The sequence below is a fragment of the Musca domestica genome, unplaced genomic scaffold, assembly GCF_030504385.1.
Source record: "Musca domestica strain aabys unplaced genomic scaffold, Musca_domestica.polishedcontigs.V.1.1 38, whole genome shotgun sequence".
Lineage (NCBI taxonomy): Eukaryota > Metazoa > Arthropoda > Insecta > Diptera > Muscidae > Musca > Musca domestica.
The window spans coordinates 2,299,194-2,321,045 of record NW_026712324.1 but is presented as its reverse complement, the minus strand read 5'-3'; the positions used below and the strand labels follow the sequence as shown (position 1 = coordinate 2,321,045).

General features: G+C 35.6%; 4 protein-coding genes across 4 annotated transcripts in view; 3 read left to right on the top strand and 1 right to left on the bottom strand.

The window, feature by feature from the left end:
* Positions 1 to 1,817: 1,817 nt before the first annotated feature.
* Positions 1,818 to 2,455, top strand: LOC101901633 (retinin). The gene is made up of 2 exons (XM_011293826.3): positions 1,818 to 1,885; positions 1,968 to 2,455. The coding sequence occupies exons 1-2, from the start codon at positions 1,874 to 1,876 to the stop codon at positions 2,388 to 2,390; spliced, it is 435 nt and encodes a 144-aa protein (XP_011292128.1). The 5' UTR covers positions 1,818 to 1,873; the 3' UTR covers positions 2,391 to 2,455.
* A 3,959-nt stretch (positions 2,456 to 6,414) lies between these two features.
* Positions 6,415 to 21,852, bottom strand: part of LOC101891287 (calphotin-like) — a 53,802-nt gene continuing 38,364 nt past the window's right edge. The window contains exon 2 of the mRNA XM_020036450.2: positions 6,415 to 7,003. Coding sequence (XP_019892009.1) covers positions 6,464 to 6,973 — 510 coding nt within the window. The 5' untranslated portion in view covers positions 6,974 to 7,003 and the 3' untranslated portion in view covers positions 6,415 to 6,463. The remainder of the gene's footprint in view (positions 7,004 to 21,852) is intronic.
* LOC101891465 (A-kinase anchor protein 14-like) lies at positions 9,969 to 10,621 on the top strand. Its single transcript, XM_020036449.2, has 2 exons — positions 9,969 to 9,980; positions 10,085 to 10,621. Exons 1-2 carry the CDS (start codon positions 9,969 to 9,971, stop codon positions 10,592 to 10,594), a joined length of 522 nt encoding a protein of 173 aa, XP_019892008.1. The 3' UTR covers positions 10,595 to 10,621.
* LOC101891645 (pupal cuticle protein G1A-like) lies at positions 13,908 to 15,175 on the top strand. The gene is made up of 2 exons (XM_005182618.3): positions 13,908 to 14,297; positions 14,367 to 15,175. Exons 1-2 carry the CDS (start codon positions 14,286 to 14,288, stop codon positions 15,171 to 15,173), a joined length of 819 nt encoding a protein of 272 aa, XP_005182675.1. The 5' UTR covers positions 13,908 to 14,285; the 3' UTR covers positions 15,174 to 15,175.

Here is a 21,852-nt window from a genome sequence, read left to right as displayed (position 1 = left end):
GAATCATGGCTTTAGAGGAGTCACAATTTGGGAACTATATCCAACTCTGAATCGATTTCCATTAAATTTGACGGAGGCTCTTTAGTACCAAATAACATTGCTGCATAGTGCATGATATGACTTCAATAAGAAATATATTAAATAATATTTATAGATATAAATATACCGGAACGGGTTTTACCAAATGCTAAAATTCGAAAGATAATTGTTGTGGAGTGCATATTACGAATGTGAGGATGAAATGCTTTTATTTACTTGTCTCTAGAATAAATTCGGTGGGATGTGCCAAAATGCAGGCCTTTTGGATTGATATTGGCCATTTGGTGCACAATTAACCCGAAATCGGTTGAGGATATATTTGGGAGCTATATCTAAATTTGAACCGATTATCACCAATTTCAATTGGGTTCGTCATTGAGCCAGGCAAATGATTTGTGGAAAATTTCATCTCAATCGAGTAAGAAATGTGACATGTATTTTGCTCACAAAAATGCATGGACCCACGGACGACAGACAGATTGACATGCATAAATCAGTTCCGAAAGGTCCTCAAAAGTAATTTTCAGTCTATCACGCTTTCTTCTCCATGATACAAAAAATAGAACAAGGACATAGTACCCTTAGGATATACCCGTAGGATATAAAAATGTTTTAAAAAAGTAAGAGAAACATTTTTTTATTTCTTTTATTCCATTCTAAGTATGTAGCAGCACAAAAAAATTAACAAACATAACATGCAATACTTTTTGAACAACTCTCGTATTACTTCTGTGACAGAATAAAAAAAACCGAGGCTGCACAAATTTTCCTAAAAAACTGCCAAATTATTCGTATCTGAACAATCTGACTCAAAGTCAAAGCATGCTGGGCCTATAATACGTTAATTGATTTATTTAATTTAACAAGATTTTCATATGGTAGCTTTCCGTAACAGCCACCCCTGTTGCCCCGCCTAAGGCATAGATTTAATCAAGACCACTCTTAAATCTCACATTGAATTTAAAATCAAATAATTGATTAGAGTCATATTACATGCAGGGCGTTAAAGCCAACCACATATAAAACCGATAACAACAAAATCAATTTAAAAAAAATATACTATTAAAAACCAACAACAACAACAGCAACAATGTGTCCAACCTTCATCAATTAAAGTACAATAATTACCAAAATAAAAAAACAACTAATCCAATCCCATTTTGTTTTTGGTTTCTTACCTCAAATTGATTATGGCCAAAATTTCAATAATAAAAAAGTACTAAAAATGTTGTTATCTGAATACACAACAACATACAAAACAACAACAACGACAACATCGCCAATCAGAAAATAAGACATAAGCCTGTGCGCAGACGCAATGATCTGGGTTTAGCGGCGCTGAGAAGATTTTATGAGACAACGATGCTGATAATAACGATGACGACGACGACTACGTCTACATGACGGGGGCCAGTCAGAGACTCCTCAAAATTAAAAAAAAAAAGATTGGAAAAAATACTGAGATTAATGTTCAGGCAAAGATGAAGGCCAAAGCCAAGAAACAAGAAGTTGCCCCAATGAATGAAACAACAAAAAAAAAACAATAACAAAACAAAATGACGTTTGCAAACGTGAGTGCGGCGGCGAGCACACAAGTAATGAAGGGATTTTTCCAAAAAAAAAAAAAAAAAAAAAAAAAAAAAAAAAAAAAAAAACATTTCAAAACAATAATAACAGCAATGAGAATAATTCTGCTGGCCTACACCGCGTAAACACCGTTTTTTTTTTTTTTTTGGAGTGGAAGTATAAAAACCAAAGTGTTTGCCGGAATCAACAACAGTTACTTGCGAACTATTTCAACATACAACAACACCCCTCAACAAACTTAAACAAAATGTTCAAATCTGTAAGTTGAACGATCTTTCAAATCTTTTCAGCGATACATTTTAATTTTCTTCCGATTTTCTCCCCCCCCTTTTCCCTTCCAGATTGCCATTGTTGCCCTTTTCTGCTTGGCTGCCGCCCAGGCTGGTCTCATCGAAACCCACCATGTTGTCCAGGAACCCGTTCTCACTAAAGTCGGTGCCGTTGTCCACAGTGCCCCCTCCGCCGTTTCCCATCAAAGTTTCACCCGTGTCCACAACAAAGCCGTCGTTGCACCCATTGTAACACCCGTCGTTAAGACCACTGTCCATGCTGCCCCCGTCGTTCCTGTGGTCAAGACTGTCGAACATGTCCCCGTTGTTAAGACCGTCGAACATGTTCCAGTTGTGAAAACCGTGCAACCTGTTGTCCATGCCCTTCCTGTTGTGCACTCTGCCCCAGCTACCTTTGTCCACTCTGCTCCCATTGTCCACACCGCTCCAGTTGTGAAAACCTTTGCTCCAGCTGCCTACACCATCCATCATTAAAGTGGAGAGAATATGTTGACCTGTGATACGATTTGAATATTTTGTTGTTTAATTTTATGAAAAAAAAAAAAATAATACGAAGTGAAAACTAAAATTTATTGTTGATTCTACTGAGTGTTAACGAAGTTTCTACCAGGACTGTTCTGGACTGTTGAAACGTTTTAGGATTTTGATGGCCAAATTACCATAAATCCCTCTCTTAGTCAAGGACACCAATTTGGATATTTGCACAATCGAAGCAAGATGGAGTGCTTTTACTCATGAGAGTGCTTTTACTCATGAGAGAGTGCTCCAAGTGTACCAATATTTCAAGTTTACTCTCGGTGGACCCTTAAGAAGCATTTTTGAAGAATTTCTAGTAAGTTTTTTTTCAAGGATCATTTTTAAGAATGTTTTTTCAAGCATTGGTAAAAAGATGAATGGATTTAAGAACAATTTTTAAAGGTTCATCAGAACCTGGATTTTAAACAGATAATTTCAAGGATCCGTTGGCTGATCAGACGTGGATTTTGTGAAAAAAATGTTCAAAAGGTAAAACATTGATTTGTAGGAATTTTTCAAAGATAAATCACGGATGGATTATAAGAAGATTTTTTAAGCATCAAAAGTGAATTTTTAAATAGTTTTTTAGGATCAAACATGGACTTTCATGGTGATTTCTGCAGGGATAAAATGTAGATTTTTTAAGATTTTTTCCAGGAAGAAATCAAATCCAAATGTTGTTTTTTTTTTTTCAAGTATAAGTAGGCGAATCAAACGCGGATTTTTATATTATTCGAACCAGCTTTTTTAGCATTTTTTTAAAGTTCAAAAGGACTAAAACTGGATTTTAAGGCCAATCAAATCTGAGATTTTCAAGGATGAATGGGCCAATTTAACGAGGATTATAAGAAGATAATTTTAGAGACCAAGAGTGGTTCTACAGCACACTTTTTCAGTAGGACAATCATACGTGGATTTTAAGAGGATTGAGAGTCAAAGATCGATGTTTATACCATACACCACAAGTGGGTCAGGGTATTATGTCTTTGTGCATTTGTTTGTAACATGCAAAAGGAAACGAGATAGACCCTTAGTTCCTTTTGATGATCTGCATAGAATCACATTCTGAGTCGATTTATGCATGTCCGTCTGTCCGTCCGTCCGTCCGTCCATCCGTCTGTCCATGTATTTTTGTAAACAAAGTACAGTTCGCATTTATTGCCCTGTCCAGATGAAATTTTGCACAAATCATTTGTTTAGCCCAAGGATGAACCCTATTGAATCGGTCAAAATTTAGATATAGCTCCCATATATATATTCGTCCGATTTGCCTTTTATTGTGCACCAAACGTGTAATATCAGCCCGAATGGTATGGAATTTTGCACATACACCCAAATTAGGCCTGAAAATAAGTATGCCAAATTTGATCGAAGTCAGTTCAGATATAGCTATAGCTCCCATATATATATTGTTCATCCGATTTTGAATGAGAAAAGAAAACCAACCGAATGGTTTGGCTGTGGATTCAATTCTGATTTTATTTAAGAAATATGTTCCTTACGTACTACTGAAACTAATCTAACTTAACCTAGTCGCAGCCACACAATTGTTCTTATCTATTCTAATATTGAATGGAGAACATTGCAGGGCTGCTTGTAATTTCATTCAAGTGGTCTTGTGCATCTACTGAGCGCATCGATATCTGTGCCTGTGGGTCATAAACTTTATTATCTCACACATTATCGTATGCGTCAGCGCACAAGATCACTGAATTCTTCATATGTGATATTTTATGGCGGCTGGGAAATATTTAATTTTAGAACATTTATTTTTTATTTCTACATTTTCCCAGCGCCTCAATCGCACTCAAAAGTATGTACAAAGTATTTTGTACAGATTTGTTATTTTTATCCTCCGCAGCCGTAATATGCACACTGTAACAACAATATTTGGGGAAATATATCAAATGCAGCTCAGAAATACCTTTGCTAAATTTTATCGAGATCGGTTCAAATTTGGTTATAGCTCCCATACATATTGTTCATCCGATTTACCTTTGATTATGCACCAAACGTCTAATATTTGCCCAAATTGGATGAAATTTGGCACTTACGACCGAATTGAGTCTAGAAGCTAGTATGTCAAATATCGGTTCATATATAGCTATAGCTCCCATATAAACTGTTCATCCGATTTGTCATATTTGTTACCCACAGCCGTAATATGCACTCCGTAAAAACGATATTCAGAGAAATATATCAAATACAGCTCAGAAATATCTTTGCTAAATTATACCGAGATCGGTTCAGATTTGGATATAGCTCACATATATATCTTTATCCGATCTCAAATTAATTGTGCACCAAATGGGCAATACAAGTCCGAATTTAAAAGATACAAATGCTACGGCATATTCAGTCCTTTGAACTTTAAATTATAATTATAATCCTAGCATGTATGATTGAATTCTCCCATAAAAAAACTTTTAATTTTTATGTGGAGCTCTACCAAATTGGCAAAGTGGTGTAGGGTATCATAAAATCGGCCCCGCCCGACTTAAAGACTTTCTTTAATGGTTTAGGAATATCTTTTTCAAAAATAAAATTTGTATTTAAATGTCGTTTTTAAGAAAATTGTTTCAAGGATAACATTTGTTAATCTCTTTATTAAGAATACCAAGTTTTCTTTCGTAGATGACCAATATGTTTTTATACCCTACACCATAGCATGGAAGATATATTAAGATACATTTATATATACAATATACAAAGTATATATATTCTTGATCAGCATAAAATCCTATGTCGAGTTAGCGATGTCCGTCCGTCTATCCGACTGTCCGTCTGTGTTGATAAAATTTTACTCAAATTTGGGTTTTGAAGTTCGTAATGGATAATACAGCCTAAGACAGAAAATTGTCTGTGCATGTCCACGTTTTCGTATAGCCCCCATATAAAGGTGCCTCCCTTTATTCGGCATTTTGGTGATTTAAGCGACATTATTCACCGAAAACTTTTCAAATTTGGTATTTGAAGTTCAAAATGAATACTACAGCCTGTAACAGAAAATTTTCCGGGCAGGTCCCCGTCTTCGTATAGCCCTTTATGTAACAATACCTACCGATATTCGGTATTTTGATGATGTTAGCGACATTATTCACGGGAATTGTTTCAAATTTGGTATTTGAAGTTCGTAATGGATACTACAGCCTATGACAGAAAAGTGGCTATGCAGGTCCCCGTCTTCGTATTGCCCTTATATAACGGCACCTCCCGATTTTAGGTATTTTGATGATTTTGACGACATTATTCACCGGAATTGTTTCAAATTTAGTATTTGGAGTTCGTAATGGATACTACAGCCTATGACAGAAAAGTGGCTGTGCAGGTCCACGTTTTGGTATAGCCCCCATGGTACCTCCTTATTTTCACTATTTTAATTAGGGAATTTGATTAGGGAATTTGGTCGAAACGTTCAAAATATCAAAAAAAAAGGGTACTGCAATATTGCGGCTCTTACTTAATGTGGACCGATGTAGTCGATTTCAATACTAAATATCTTAGGAGTATAAGAAACATCTATGTCAAATTTTTTTAACCTCTCTTGCTTAAATAAATGCAATGATGTGTTTGCTAGTGGCATTTTCATTGGGGCAAACCTTAATATTTGTTTTCCATAATTCCAAGCGTTTTTGGGAACTCTCAAGTACACATTTCCAATTGCTTGCAGGATATATATTCTATTGACCTACGACCCCATACCGTAAAAAATTTACCGCCGTTAAGAAAGTCTTTATCCTCAATCGAACTCGGGCCTTGGCATGATTCTCATCCCACGAATTGGATCGATTTTTGCATCACCAATTGACCTTAATTTTATCCAAGGTATAATTCTCACAAATTTCAAATAGCCATTTGACCCTCTAGTCCTATTACATAATATATCTCGGCTTTAAATGTGGGGTACTGGAAAGTAGGTGAATCTCAAATAAAATTAAAGTTTTGTTTTTAATTTATTTAAAGGCAAAAATAACAAAAAAAAAAAACATGTTCCGCAACGAAACTTGGATCATTCAACTCCTTCCTCGTTTTTAGTGGACGAACACAGATTTAACGACGGGAGCAGCATGGACGACAGGAACAACGGGGGATGACACTACAGTTTTAACCACGGGAGCAGTGTGGACAATGGGGGTGGCAAAAGTTTTCACAACTGGAGCTGAGTAGGTGTGGACAACAGGGGTGGCAACGGTCTTCACAACTGGGACCACGGGGGCGGTTACAGTTTTGACGACTGGGACAACAGGAGCAACTGTTTTGACCACTGGAACAACAGGGGCTACAGTTTTGACAACAGGCACAACAGGGGCGACGGTTTTAACCACAGGTACTACAGGGGCTACAGTTTTCACTACAGGAGCTGCGGCATAGGTGTGGACGACGGGAGTAGCCACAGTCTTAACTACGGGAGCTACAATGTGGGTCTTGCTATGGATTTGACTGAAACTTTGGTGGGACACAGCGGTGGGAATGGTGTGGGCCACCTTGGTTACAACAGGTTGCACAACATGGGTTTCCGTTACCAAACCAGGAGCAGCCATGGCCACAGACAACAAGGCAAACAAGGAGACCTAAGGGGGAGATTTAAAATATAAATCGATTCAATTCGGTTGTCATTGGAAAGAAAATAGTCAAATTTAATTTGAGTTTCTTTCTTTTTCATCGCAACTTACAAATCCGAACATTTTTGCTGAGTTTTTGAAAAGATTTGGTTGTTATCACTGAAATAAGCTTGAAGTGAATGATGGTTGATGGTGACAATTTGTCAATTTTATATAGCAAATTGCAAAGTCCTTGTCTGAAACTGAAAACCCTAAGGTTTTTTTGTTTGTTTCCATTTTTAGACCTGACCTTACTCAATTTAATATTGTTTTCTTTTTTTAAAAAAACTAGTTTTTTTCGCAAATTGTGTAGCCATTGTAAAAATATTATTTTTAAATAATAAATTTTGAAATTATCAAAATCATGTTTCGATTTTTTTTACGGTCATCAATTGTGCTTCGATTCGCCAAATCAGCCTAACATTGAACTTGAACTGAAGTGAACTTCAAACAACTCCCGTTGACCAAACCAAAAAACAACAAAAACTATGGAGAGATCTATTACCACTTCATAGTATTTAGTTTTCAAGAGCAATCGGTATTGAATTGTTATGGCTAATTAAGAGTGCTTGAGATTTTGAAGCACTTGGCTTCAATTCAAAACAAAATATTCTCAATAATTTACTGCTTCTGTTTTATGGCTATTTAATAACAATAAATCAAATGATTTTTTTGCAACTTAATAAAATAGCTGAAATGAATGATTAATTAACCCTGATTCCGGAAGGAAGAATTTATGAAATGGCTAATAATTTCGCCAATCGATTATATTCGACAGAATTAAAATTAAATTTTGTGTTTTGGCCATAACTTGAATGTATGTTTAATTACTTCGTTTTTTAAGTAACGAAAAAATCTCTTCTACTTTGGCCATAACTCTTTAATTATAGATTTTTTTGCGTTTTTAGGGTGTTTTCAATTTACGTTTTTTCTACCATCCACCTTGAAAAGGAGTGTATATTAACTTTGGGAACGCCCTTGTAACATTCCTAAATATTCGTCGTAGACCCCGTCTGCATGTCTATCCGTATGTCTGTTGAAATCACGATAGAGCCCAGAGTATCTGACGTAGAGCTTCAAAATTTGGCAGAATAATGTGTATTGTGTCTAGGATGGTTGGTATTGAAAATTAAATATCGGTCCACGTTTTTGTATAGCCACCATATAACGGTACCTCCCGATATTCAATATTTTGATGATTTTCGCAACATTTTTTCGCGGATTTGTCTAAAAATTGGTATTTATAAGTCAAAATGGGTTATAGCTCCAATGGCGAAACATTGTATGTATAGGTCGATTTTTTTAATGATGTTTGCAAAATGTGGCAAAACAAACAAACGTGACCGTTTCATTCACCTTGCATCTTCGAAATAAACCAGTAATTTTTAAACTCATACAAAGAAATTCTCATTCACTTAACTGCATAAGCCGGATTAATATTTTAGTTCTCGAAAACTAGTACTCGTTAGCAAACACTTCAACCACGCTCAATCAATCATCAATCCGAATACTCCCGAATTGATATCCACCCGAATACTCCCGAGTCGACATCAAACCGAATGCTCCCGAGTCGATATCTATCGGAATACCTACGAGCCGACAGCAATCCGACAACTCCCGAATCGGCATCAACCGAGATACTTTCGAGTCTACACCTACGACAACGTCAGAGGACCCGAATGCTCCCGAACCGACAACTCGAAGCTATCGGTTCAAATTAACAGTAACCAGAGAATTATAATAAAACCCTGAAATTATAAATACTCGTTTTTTACTTAAGGTTTGTGGGTTCTTAGGTTTGTCCTGGTCTTCATATAGGCTCCGCATATCAGTACCTCCCTACGTTCGGCATATTGACGATTTTAGGTACAATATTCAACAAAATTGTTTGAAATTTCGTATTTGCAGTTCCTAATAGGTACTACAGCCTGGGACAGAAAATTGTTTATGCAGGTCCAGGTCTTCGTATAGGCCTGATATAACGGTACCTCGTTATATACTGTATTTTGATGATTTTAGACGGATTTTTTCAAGTTCATATTTAAATATTGTGATGACTTATGACAAAAGTTGCCAATGTAGTTCCACGTCTTCGTATAGACCTATATTCGGTATTTTTAAATTTTTAACAGACTTATTTATTTATTATTATTATTATTTTATTTTTTTTTTTTTTTTTGAAATTTCCAAATTTGCTCCAAATTGGTGAGTGTATTCAAAGTTCAACCCGGCCGAACTCAGCTAATTTTTTACTTGTTATCAATTAACATTTCCTTTTTTGATTTTGGCAATAACTCCTTTATTATTGATTATTTCGTGTTTTTCATGGTCTTTGTTTTCTTTTATTGAACATTTTGTCATTTCTTTCCTTTTGGCATTAACTCGTTTATTATTGAGTTTTTTGCGATTTTAGGGTGTTTTATCAATTAACACTTCATTTCCTTACTTTGGCCATTACTCCTCTTTTATTAAGTTTTTCGCATTTTTAGAGTGTTTTATATCTTCGTTTTTTTTTTAAATGTACATTTTGCATATTTCTTTGGCAAAAGTTTTCTCAAAGTTTACTTCCGTTCAAGTTCAATGTTAAAAGTGAGTTGCAAGGTAATTCATAACAGATGGCCATTTGAAAAATCATAAGCTTACAATAAGAATAATACAATTTTTAACAATAATAATGAAAGTAATACTACTATTTTATTTTCCTTCTCCACGAGTAAATCATTAACTATACAAAAACTTAAGAAAACGATATTGAGTACCTGAGACAATTCAATATTTTATTTAAGTTAGGTCAGCTACACATAGAATAACAATGACAAAGTCAAATAGTTTCAAGCCAAAGTCATATAAAATCTGCAAATTGTCGCCATCAACCATCATTCACTTCACACTCATTTCAGTGATAATAACCAAATCTTTTCAAACACCCAGCAAAATGTTCAGATTTGTAAGTTGTGACGAAAAAGAAAAAGAAACTCAAATTAAATTTGATATTTTTCTTACCACTGACAACTGAATTGAATCGATTTATATTTTAAATCTCCCTCTTAGGTATCCTTGTTTGCCTTGTTGTCTGTGGCCATGGCTGCTCCTGGTTTGGTAACGGAAACCCATGTGGTGCAACCTGTTGTAACCAAAGTGGCCCATACCATTCCCACCGCAGTGTCCCATCAAAGTTTCAGTCAAATCCATAGCAAGACCCATGTTGTGGCTCCCGTTGTGAAGACTGTGGCTACTCCCGTTGTCCACACCTATGCTGCAGCTCCTGTTGTAAAAACTGTAGACCCAGTTGTGCCTGTGGTTAAAACCGTCGCCCCTGTTGTGCCTGTTGTCAAAACTCTAGCCCCTGTTGTTCCAGTGGTCAAGACCGTAGCCGCCCCCGTGGTCCCAGTTGTGAAGACTGTTGCCACCCCTGTTGTTCACACCTACTCTGCTCCAGTTGTGAAAACTTTTGCCACCCCCATTGTCCACACTGCCCCCGTGGTTAAAACTGTTGTGTCATCCCCCGTTGTTCCTGTCGTCCATGCTGCTCCCGTCGTTAAATCTGTGTTCGTCCATTAAAAACGAGAAAGGAGTTGAATGATCCAAGTTTCGCTGCGGAACATGTTTTTTGTTATTTTTGTCCCTAAATAAATACAAAAAAAAAATTCAAATTTTTTTTTTCCTTTACCATGATTTTTTTGCGGATCAAACGGACAAACATTTGTAAAAATCCTAATGCGTACAACATTTCATGGGTTATGATATCGGTTGAGAGTATGGGTTTTCTAAAAGGGCATCATTAGTTCTAACCACATCATATATATAACCTGCGAGTTATGAGCTAAGTAATTCTCCAGAAATACTTGGAATTATAGAACAGATATTGGCTTTTGTCCCAATGACAAAGCCCCTCCCAAACGCATCGAATTTTTAGCAAGAAACGGAAATTTGCCACAGGTGATGTTTATTCTCCTGAGATGTTTGGTATTGTTTGGTAACGGTTGGAATTTATTAATTTGATCTCTTCGGTAGTAAAAGCCTTCCGGAATAGCGGACTCTTTTCCGTTCTGGTTCAGATATATACTTTTTATTATTTTAAGGAATTTGAGCAATTTTAAACTAGACTCTGTTGCAGAACAGTCTATTTGGTTGTCTCCTCTGAAGTATTCATTAATTACTGAACGAAAACCTATTTTCTAAGTCTTGCAAGAAGTCCACTTGTTTTTCCATGTGAAGATTTGGGTCTTCGTCTTTGACAGCAGGTTTCTTCAAATGCAATAGCATCGGATTTCTACCTGCGAATATTAAGGACTTCTTAGGTAACAAGTGTTCTTTAGGATTTTTTAAGAAATATGAAATATCTATTACCATTTTGTTCTTCTTGGAGAAACCATATAGATCAAGACCTAGGATAATAATTATGGGAAAACATTTTTGATACCCTCCACCAAACATAATATGGATGGTATATTAAGTTCGTCATTAGGTTTGTAACTCATCGAAATATTAATTTTAGACCCAACAAAGTATTATTGATAAGCGTAAAATTCTAAGACGATCTAGCCCTGTCCATCTGTCCGTCCGTCTGTTGTAATCACGCTAGAGTCAAAATGAATTAGGATAGGAAGCTACATTTTGGCACAGATCAGTCTCTTGTCGGCAGGCAGGTCAAGTTCGAAGATGGGCTAAATCGGTCCACGATATCGTATTGCCCCATATTCTATGTTTTGATGATTTTAATAACCTTTTTCAATGGAATTGTCTGAAATTCCTCACAAGAAATTCTTCGTGACTACTTTCCCCCCTGAAAAAGAATTGTCTATATATGTCTGCGTTTCAGTATAGCACCCATATAACGCTACCCCGAGATATTCGGTATTTCCAGAATTTTTGCAACATTATTCACCGGAATTGCGTCAAATGTCGTATTTGAAGTTCGTAATGGATACGACAACTTATGGCGGAAAGTTGTCTATTTAATTCCACACCTTAGTATAGCCCCCATACAATAAAACCTCCCTTTATTCGGTATTTTAATGATATAAGCGACATTATTTACCGGAATTGCGTAAAATTTCGTATTTGAAGTTCGGAATCGTTAAGACAGCTCCCATATAAAGGTTTTCATTTGAGCGGTATTTTTCGACGGATTTTTTGTTTTTTTTTTTTTAAATATTTTAAAGTTCCCTCCGAATGGTGGAGGGCATAAAAAGTTGGGATCGGCCGAACTTAGCTGCTTTTTTTACTTGTTCTAAAAGATGATCTATAGACTTTCTATTCGAATAAATATTGGTCTTCTCAGTGATGATTTTGCTCCATTATATCCAGGCATATTTTTGTTATAGAATAGTGGTTTCCTTTCCAATTTATTTTTGAAAATTCGTTTAATTGTCCTATGATCCCTAAAAAAATGGTCCAAAAAATCCACATTCCATACTTAAAACTTTACCTTTGATTGGCCTACTGATCATTGAAAAATCTTCTTAAATTCACGTTTAATTGATCTAGTTATTTCAGAAAAAAAAAGTTAAAGAGCATCAGTCGGTCTTGCCGATAGATTAATACCCTCAGAATTTATCCGTTTATTGAAATATATTTTGACATGTTTTAACTATGACCCTTTGTGGGTAAGGTATGGTCCGATATCTACCATCTTTATAACAGATCTTGTATTGATAGAAATATTGAGATGTGCCAATGGAATCGGATGTTAATTTTGCATTTTATGATATTCAAATTTTCAACCTTTGTGGGCGAGGTACCAGAAGGAATGATCCGATAAACTCCATTTTTACACCCGATTTTGTAATGATATGCCAAATTTTGACTTTTTGTGGAGGTGGAACTGGAAGGAGTAGTCCAATCTTGTCCAATCGCACCAATCTTGCGGTAATGCCAATATCACGATTTGCAAACTTTGAACGAAATCAGGTTATCCGTTCCCTTCTTATGCGGTAAGATATTTTCTATGAAAATTTGTACTTTTTGTGGGGGAGGTACCAGAAAGAGTGGACCGATATTGCCCGTCTCCTAACTTGATCTAAGTTCGACAAAAATATTACGATGTACCAAGTTTGGACCAAATCGGATACTCACGTCGAGAGTTATCGTCTGCAACAGCCAGACAGACGGACGGACATCGCTAAATCACTCCAAATGCCTTGAAACGAACTTGGTCCTGAAACGGATTTGATCTTATTGTTCCTTAAATCTCGTTTGATGCTCCCACTTAAAAAAAATCTTCTTAAAAATCTACATTTAATCTACTGGTCTACTGATCCTTGAGAATTTTTTTCTTAAAATTCCACGTTTCATTGGCGTATAGATCCTTGAAAAATCATACCGATTATTGAAATAATTTTTTTTAAAATTTACATTTAAATCTTGCTTATGATTCAACAATTCTTCTTAAAAATCCACATTTGAGCATTGACATCAAGTTCTGAAAATCCACTTCAAATTCTGAAAATCATCCTTGAAAAAATCTTGTTAAAAATCCACTCTCAACACTTTGGATTATTTCTGCTTCACGTTCGAAAAAAAGTTAAAAATCCTTGTTTGGTCAATACTTGTTTGATTATTGTACAAAATCTTCCAAATAAATCATATTTGAAACATCCATTTCATCCACATTTCATCACTGAAAAAATCCTTCTAATGTCTACATTTGATCCTTGAAATAACACATTATAGGTGAAAATTCTTCAAAATCCTTTTGGAATCTGCGTGTATTCCTTGAGAAAAAATATCGAAAGTTTTCTTAAAAATCCACTTAAAATTGCCCTTTTTCAAAAATTTTCTTAGAAATCCACGTTTGATTCTTGAAAAAATCTGTTATCTCCGATTTCTTAATTCTTGATTTTTTTACATTTTCCCCCGTTTTGCAGACAACAACAACAACGTTTACTTGCCATGGAGGAAGTTTAAATTCGGTTTCTATAGCTTAAGCAGTTTACATTCAATAACAACGCTAATGAGCTCCAATTAATCAACCAACTATCTACATACCTACATACCCTAGTGGTGGCTATGCAGTGCAAAAATTGTCAAAGCACTTGAAAATCGCTGGCCATTGTGGAGCAACAAAACCCCCATAAAGGTCAAATTGGAATAAAAGAAATTCGAAGCATAATAGCAAGCGTGTAATGGCCCACAAAAATTGTCAAATTGGATGAATTATATAAAATAGACACCCTTTCAATGGTAAATTATCATTCACTTCAGGCATTATCCAGTGATAGCAACCGAACCACCACCAAAAAACCTCAAGATGTTCCAATTTGTAAGAAATTCAAAATTGTTTTGAAAAATATTTCAAATTAATCTAAAAATTTCCAATTCTCGCTCCTAGTTCTCATTCTTTGCTTTATTGGCGGTAGCTGTGGCCACACCTGGTCTTGTGTCGGAAACCCATGTTGTCCAGCCTGTGGTAGCCGCCAAAGTGGCTCATGTTGTCCCCTCCGCTGTGTCTCACCAAAGCTATAGTCAAGTACACAGCACCAGCCATGTTGTTGCTCCCGTAGTCAAGACTGTTGCCGCCCCAGTTGTCCATACCTATGCTGCTGCTCCTGTCGTGAAAACTGTTGCCGCCCCGGTTGTCCACGCCTATGCTGCTGCTCCTGTCGTGAAAACTCTTGCCACCCCCGTTGTCCACACCTATGCCGCTCCAGCTACTGTGGTCAATACTGTAGCTCCTGTGGTCAAAACTGTTGCCGCCCCCGTTGTCCACACCTACTCGGCTCCCATTGTCAAGACTGTTACCACTCCCGTTGTCCATCACACCTACTCCGCCCCTGTGGTCAAGACCATTGCCACCCCCATTGTTGCTAAGGCTGTGACTCATCATTCCAACACCCAAGTCCATCATCACACTTCGGTTGTGTCTCCCGTTGTTAAGACAGTTGTGTCCGCACCAGTTGTCAAAACTGTTGCCACTCCAGTTGTCCACACCTATGCCGCCCCTGTGGTCAAGACCTATGCCGCTCCAGTTGTCCACACTGTTGCTGCTGCTCCTGTTCCAGTTGTCAAAACCATTGCCACACCAATTGTGGCCAAAGCTGTGAGCCATCATTCCAATGTTCAGGTTCATCATCACACCTCGGTTGTATCACCTGTTGTTCATGCCGCTCCCGTTGTCAAGTCCGTCTATGTCCATTAGAATGGGAGAAAGGAGTTGAATGATCATCATATTTGTTTGATATGTTTGTTGTGAAATGAAATAAAATAAATTGTTGAAAAGTATTTAAATGTAAACGTTTCCATTTCGAAGAAGAAAAAATGCTGATATTCCAACAGGAAAAAATTAGTCTTTTATAAAAACCCCATTTTTTCTATGAAAGTCCTATTGGTTTTTTATGAAAAGACTAAGTTGTCTTCTACGAGAAGATATACTGATTTTAAAATTGATCCTAGTGCTCCTTAAAAATCATGGTAAAAATCCACGTCTGATTGACCTTATGGTTCTTGAAAAGTTATTCCTGAAGATCAACTTTTCATAGGGCTGATGAAAACATAAAATTTTTGAAATGTCAACATTTTATCGTTAAAAACGTCGTCATGAAAATTCATGTTTAATCCTTGAATAAATGCCAATAAATATCCACATTTGATTGGGCTAGTTGTCCGTGAAAAAATTCTTCTAAATATCAACATTTGATCCTTAAAAAGTATCCTATATGTTCACTTTTGGGGTCTTTGAAAAAAGATATTATTGAAAAAATCTTCTCTAAAACCCCGCTTTTGATTGACCCAATAATCCCTGGAGAAAATCGTTTAATCCTTGAAAAAATTGCCTTAAAAATCTTAGTTTTTTGGCCCAGAGGTCCCTGAGAAATTCATTCAAAAAATCCATGTTTGATCCTTGAAAAAAATCTTTTTAAAATTCCCTTGAAAAATCTTTTGAAAAATCCAAGTTTGATCCTTGAAATAAATCTTTTTAAAAAACCACCTTTGATTGTCCTGCTGACCATTGAAAACATCTTCCTAAAAACCACCACCAGATCCTTTAAAAAATCTTCTTGAATATCCATCTTTGATTGGCCTGCTGATCCTTGAAAAATCTTTTTAAAAAGCCACGATTAATGTCCCTGCCTATCCTTGAAAAAATATTTTTAATAATACAAATTTGATGGCACAGCTGATCTTTGATTTTTTTTAATCCAAGTTTGATCCTTAAAAAAATCTTCTTGAAAATCCATGTTAGATCCTTGAAAAATCTTCTTAAAAATCTACGTTTGATCCTTGAAAATTCTTTTTCTCTTCTTAAAAATCTACGTTTGATCCTTGAAAAATCTTTTTGAAAATCCATGTTAGATCCTTGAAAAAATCTTCTTAAAAAACCATGTTAGATCCTTGAAAAAATCATCTTAAAAATCTACGTTTGATCCTTGAAAAAATCTTCTTAAAAATCTACGTTTGATCCTTGAAAAAATCTTCTTAAAAATCTACGTTTGATCCTTGAAAATTCATTTTAAATATCCACGCTTGATCCTTGAAAAATCTTTTTGAAAATCCATGTTAGATCCTTGAAAAAAATCTTCTTAAAAAACCATGTTAGATCCTTGAAAAAATCATCTTAAAAATCTACGTTTGATCCTTGAAAAAATCTTTCTAAAAATTCACGTCTGATCCTTGAAAAAATCTTTTTTAAAAAACCACGTCTGATCCTTGAAAAAATCTTTTTTAAAAAACCACGTTTGATTGATCCTTGAAAAATGTTTTTAAAGATCCACGTTTGATTGATCATTGAAAAAATCTTTTTTTAAAAATCCACATCTGATCCTTGAAAAAATCTTTTTTAAAAATCCACGTCTGATCCTTGAAAAAATCTTTTTAAAAATCCACTTCTGATCCTTGAAAAAATCTTTTTAAAAATCCACGTCTGATCCTTGATAAAATCTTTTTAAAAATCCACGTCTGATCCTTGAAAAAATCTTTTTAAAAATCCACATTTGATCTTTGAAAAAATCTTTTTAAAAATCCACGTTTGATGGCGCTGCTGATCCTTGAAAAAATTATTTTTTAAAAAATCCACGTTTGATCATTGAAAAAATCTTTTTAAAAATCCTCGTTTGATGGCGCTGCGGAGGCTTGAAAAAACTTTTTAAAAATCCAGGTTTGATGGCGCTGCTGAGGCTTGAAAAAAAAAACTTTTTAAAAATTCACGTTTGATGGCGCTGCTGAGGCTTGAAAAAAAAAACTTTTTAAAAATCCACGTTTGATGGCGCTGTTGAGCCTTGAAAAAAAATTAAAAATCCACGTTTGAAAAAACTGCTGAGCTCTAAAAAAAAAATTAAAAATCCACGTTTGATGGCGCTGCTGAGGCTTGAAAAAAAAAAAAAAATTTTTAAAAATCCACGTTTGATGGCGCTGGTGAGGCTTGAAAAAACAACTTTTTAAAAATCCACGTTTTTGGCACTGCTGATCCTTTAAATTTTTTTTTTAATCCACGATTGATGGCGCTGTTGTGTCTTGAAAAAAAATTAAAAAATCCACGTTCGAAAAAACTGCTGAGCCTTAAAAAAAATTTTAAAAATCCACGTTTGAAGGCGCTGCTGAGCCTTGAAAAAAACTTTAAAAATTCACGTTTGGCACTACTGATCCTTGAAAATTTTTTTTAATCCACGATTGATGGCGCTGTTGAGTCTTGAAAAAAAATTAAAAAATCCACGTTCGAAAAAACTGCTGAGCCTTACAAAAAAAATTTAAAAATCCACGTTTGATGGCGCTGCTGAGCCTTGAAAAAACTTTTGGAAGAATTGTTAAAATCCACGTTTGATTGGTCAAAGATTGATTGTCCTGCTGATGCTTGAAAAAAAAATATATTAAAAACACTTTAGATGATATTTCTGATCCTTGAAAAATATTTTTAAAAATTCACTTCATAAAATCTACTTTCGATCTTTGAAAACATATTCCTAAAATCCACATTTCTTCCATGAAAAAAATTCTCATATATTCAGGTTTGATCCTTAAAAAAACTTTAAAAAACCAGGTTTGATCCTTCTTAAAAATCTACGAAAAAGTCCTCTTTTTATTTTTAGCAATTAGTGGGCCTTATTAGCCTTAAATTCATTATAACTTATATAGGGTGCTGGTATAATTTTGGTAACATTTGGAACATTATGGGCCGGGCTGAAAATGCCAAATGGGCTGGGGTGTGCACAGGACTATTGAGGACTGGAGTTTCCCCTTTATATGAAATCGAAGGATCTGCCGAAATATATTTATTGGAATACTGATGGCTGGGAATGGTATCTAGCTGCTGTGTATTTTGTTCCTCTGGAAACACTACTTTGGAGAGGATTGGATTTGTAGAGGATCCCACAATGAGTCCTTCATGAGTGGGTGTCAAAATCTTAAGTTTGGAATCCTTTGCCATGCCATGGGTTATGGTTTGATGGGAATATGCTGTGGATCCATGGGTGGTTTCGTGGCGTATCACGCCGGCAGAGGTTGAGGCGATCAGCAGCAATAATGCGAATAAAAACTAAGAGGAAATCAGTTTAGAACTCTATTTTTTTTTTCAAAATTTCAATTAAAGCTTACTTCCATTTCCAGCCTTCCCTCAGTTTGTGATCTGCTACTTCCGTTTGGTTATTTAAAAATAATTGCTATTTCTAATAATTATTCCATACTTATATATTAAATTCGATTTCAAGACACTCCCATACCAAGACGAGAAGATAAAAGAAGACGTGCGGAGTAGCAGAAGAATTCCCCTTGAATTTGAATATTGAAAGATTTTTTCAAGCCAGACGTCTAATTAAAAACTAATGTATTTCTCTTGATTTGACATTTTGCCTGGGATTTAGAGGCCGTTTTTATCGTGGATAAACTCATATGTGTTGTCTTTCAAAAACAATATGAAAAAAACCATAAAACACGACACCCATAGCTCATAAATTCCTTTCCTCTTAATTTCTCGTTACTTTGGATATTCATTTTTTTGCCGATCAATTAATCACTCAAATGAGTTTTCGATATTTAACAGCTTTTTTTTTCTTTAGTCTGCCAACTCCAAATATTTGCTGTTGTTGTGGCATACGGACGAAAGCTTTGATTTTTTTCTTTCAATTGCACCAGTATTCGAACTGTATTGAAATTAGCTGTAAGTCAATACTCAAACCAACGCATAGAGTGGCAGACAGCCAGAGGGTCGGACGGACGGAAAGACAGCCAGCCACGACAATTTCCAGCCCAAATACTCTTCGGTTGGCTGGCTGGCTGGCTCACTTCATCACAACACCAACAACATCCAGCGCGCGCACACTTCAGCCAAATTGTTGAGTTTAATTTGCGGTTTGGAGTCATTCCTTCTTTAACTGGTTATTTCGATTATTTGGTGTCGCTCTATTACCTCAATCTGCTGAGTAATAAGTTCGGTTATTAGCACTTGCTGTTGTTGTTTTTATTTCACAGATTTATTTTGTTGTTAAATAAGATTCAGACACTTTGCTGCTGCTACATTGAGAGGGTGGCTATCCCATGACTTGTTTATTGAAATGTCACGTTCAATACTGCATCTTAGAGTGAGGAGTTGGAGGAAAATATGTTGAAATTTTTCATTTCTTCCCAATTTGTTTATCCAGCCGGAGTTAGACCATAAGTTGAGGAAATTTAAGTAAGAAATAGCGTTATGTTTTTTTGCGGACCAAATTTTGGTTGGAGTTTGGGTCATATGTCAAAATTTAGGAATAGTATACATCCATTGCAATTCAAAATAAGACTTATAGTCAATTAAATCGAAATATATTGATAAGGCATTAAGAATATCTCAGTCGGGACTATTCCTAAACGTATACCAATATTGAACAAGTTTAAGAGTATGCATTGTACCCACAAATATTTCAAAAAACCAACTATCAAGATCTTCGGACAAACAAAACAAAATAATTTATTTCGAGTAGATCATACGACCTATCAACATTTGGCTTTAGAGCAGTATAATTTGCTATAGAGTGCATGATATCACTTGGAGAAGGATTATATTAAAAAAACAAGTAAGCAAAAGCTATACTCGTGCGGGGCCGACCATGTGATACCTACAACACTACAATATGTTCGAAGTCCCCTTATATCCAAATCCATTTTGGAATATTTCGTTTTTGAAATAATGTCAAAGACCCCCGCCCAGTGATTACCCTTAGTTTTTTGACCCGGAGAATTTGGCCAATATTTACGCACTCCGTAGTGTTGTTAAGTATTCAAAACAATTTCACACAAAAGTTGTGGTCTATTTTACAGCTAAATAAAATCCAATGGTCATCCAAAATGCTAGACTTCTTGCCGGTCCTTAACTCTCTTCTGATGCGAAATTCCGCGTCGATTAGTTTTCAATTGTGGCCTATAGAGCGACTACAAATTTAAAAAAAAATGTTTTTTAGTCCAATTGCACCTCTAAATGTACATCTTAAGAACAATGGGCTTTTATTCTGACCCTAACCCTACCCCCATGCAAAATTTCGTGAGGATCGGACGATAATTGCAATATGCCTATAATACCCTCAAAATGTAGTGTTGGGAGTGCAGAAATTTAGAAAATTTACAATTCAAAATTGTAAGTCAAATTGAAAAAAACGCATGCGATAAAAAATATGACAAAAATTTAAAAAATTCGACAAAAGATATTCACTTTTTTATTGGTATATTTTTCCGCGATTTTCTTAGATTTTATTGTTTTGTGGCAAGAGACCATTCCGAAATGATGGGAATTGTGAAAATCGGCCCAGCGGTTCTTGATTTATAAGCAGAATAAATAAGATCAATTCTTTTACATGAAATGAATTGTCCTATTTTACTATATATCCGATTTCTTGGCTATTAACATCACTGTAATGGTCAGAAGTGATATTTTAATGTATTTTTGATTTGACTGGGATTGAAAATATTCGCGTTTTGGTGGACATTTTCCTATTTTCTTACATAAAAGTTTGGGTCTATTTTACCCGCTAATTATTGTCCGAAGACCGCCCAAATTGGTAGGTTTCTGCCCACTCCTAAACTCTAACTCCATGTAAATTTTCGCGTCGATTGGTTTATAATTGTAACCTATAGAGCAACTGCAAAATCGGTGAAATTTTCTGTTTTTGGTCCATTTCAACCCCTAGATATCGTGCGATCATCTCCAAAAACAATAGGGTTCTGTTCTGACCATAACCCCACCTCCATTTTCGTGAGGATCGGTGCATAATTGCGACCTGCAGCTTGATTACAAATTAACATGGACAGACGGACGGAAGGACATACATAGCTAGATTGACTCAGCTCGGCGAGATAGGAAGATCCATATAAACTTTCCTATGTGGGAAATCAATATTTCGTGGTGTTACATAATTTTTGGCCCAATCAAACTTATAATACCCCCAACACATAGTGTTGTAGGGTATAATAAATACCGGAGACGAGTTACACAAAATGGAAACGTACGTCTCGAAATTCACTCCATTTTGGCTAATATTAGCCATTATCTGCACAATAAACCTGAAATCGGATTTAGGATATACATATGAGCTACGTTCAAATCTTAGGTGATCTCGATAAAATTTGTCAAAGGTATTTCCGAGCACTTCCATATATCTGGTAACAAATATCATTGTATCCGAATGCATATTACGAATGTGAGGAACTTAAAGCCCTAAATCGGATGAAACCTATATATGGAAGCTATAGCTATATCTGAACCGATTTTCTCCAAATTTGATGTACTTGCTTCTGACTGAATTCAGTCAGATGTACCAAAAATTCAGAACTTTTTGATTGATATTGGCCATATAGCGCACAATTAACCCGAAATCGGTTGAAGATATATATGGGAGCTATATCCAAATCTGAACCGA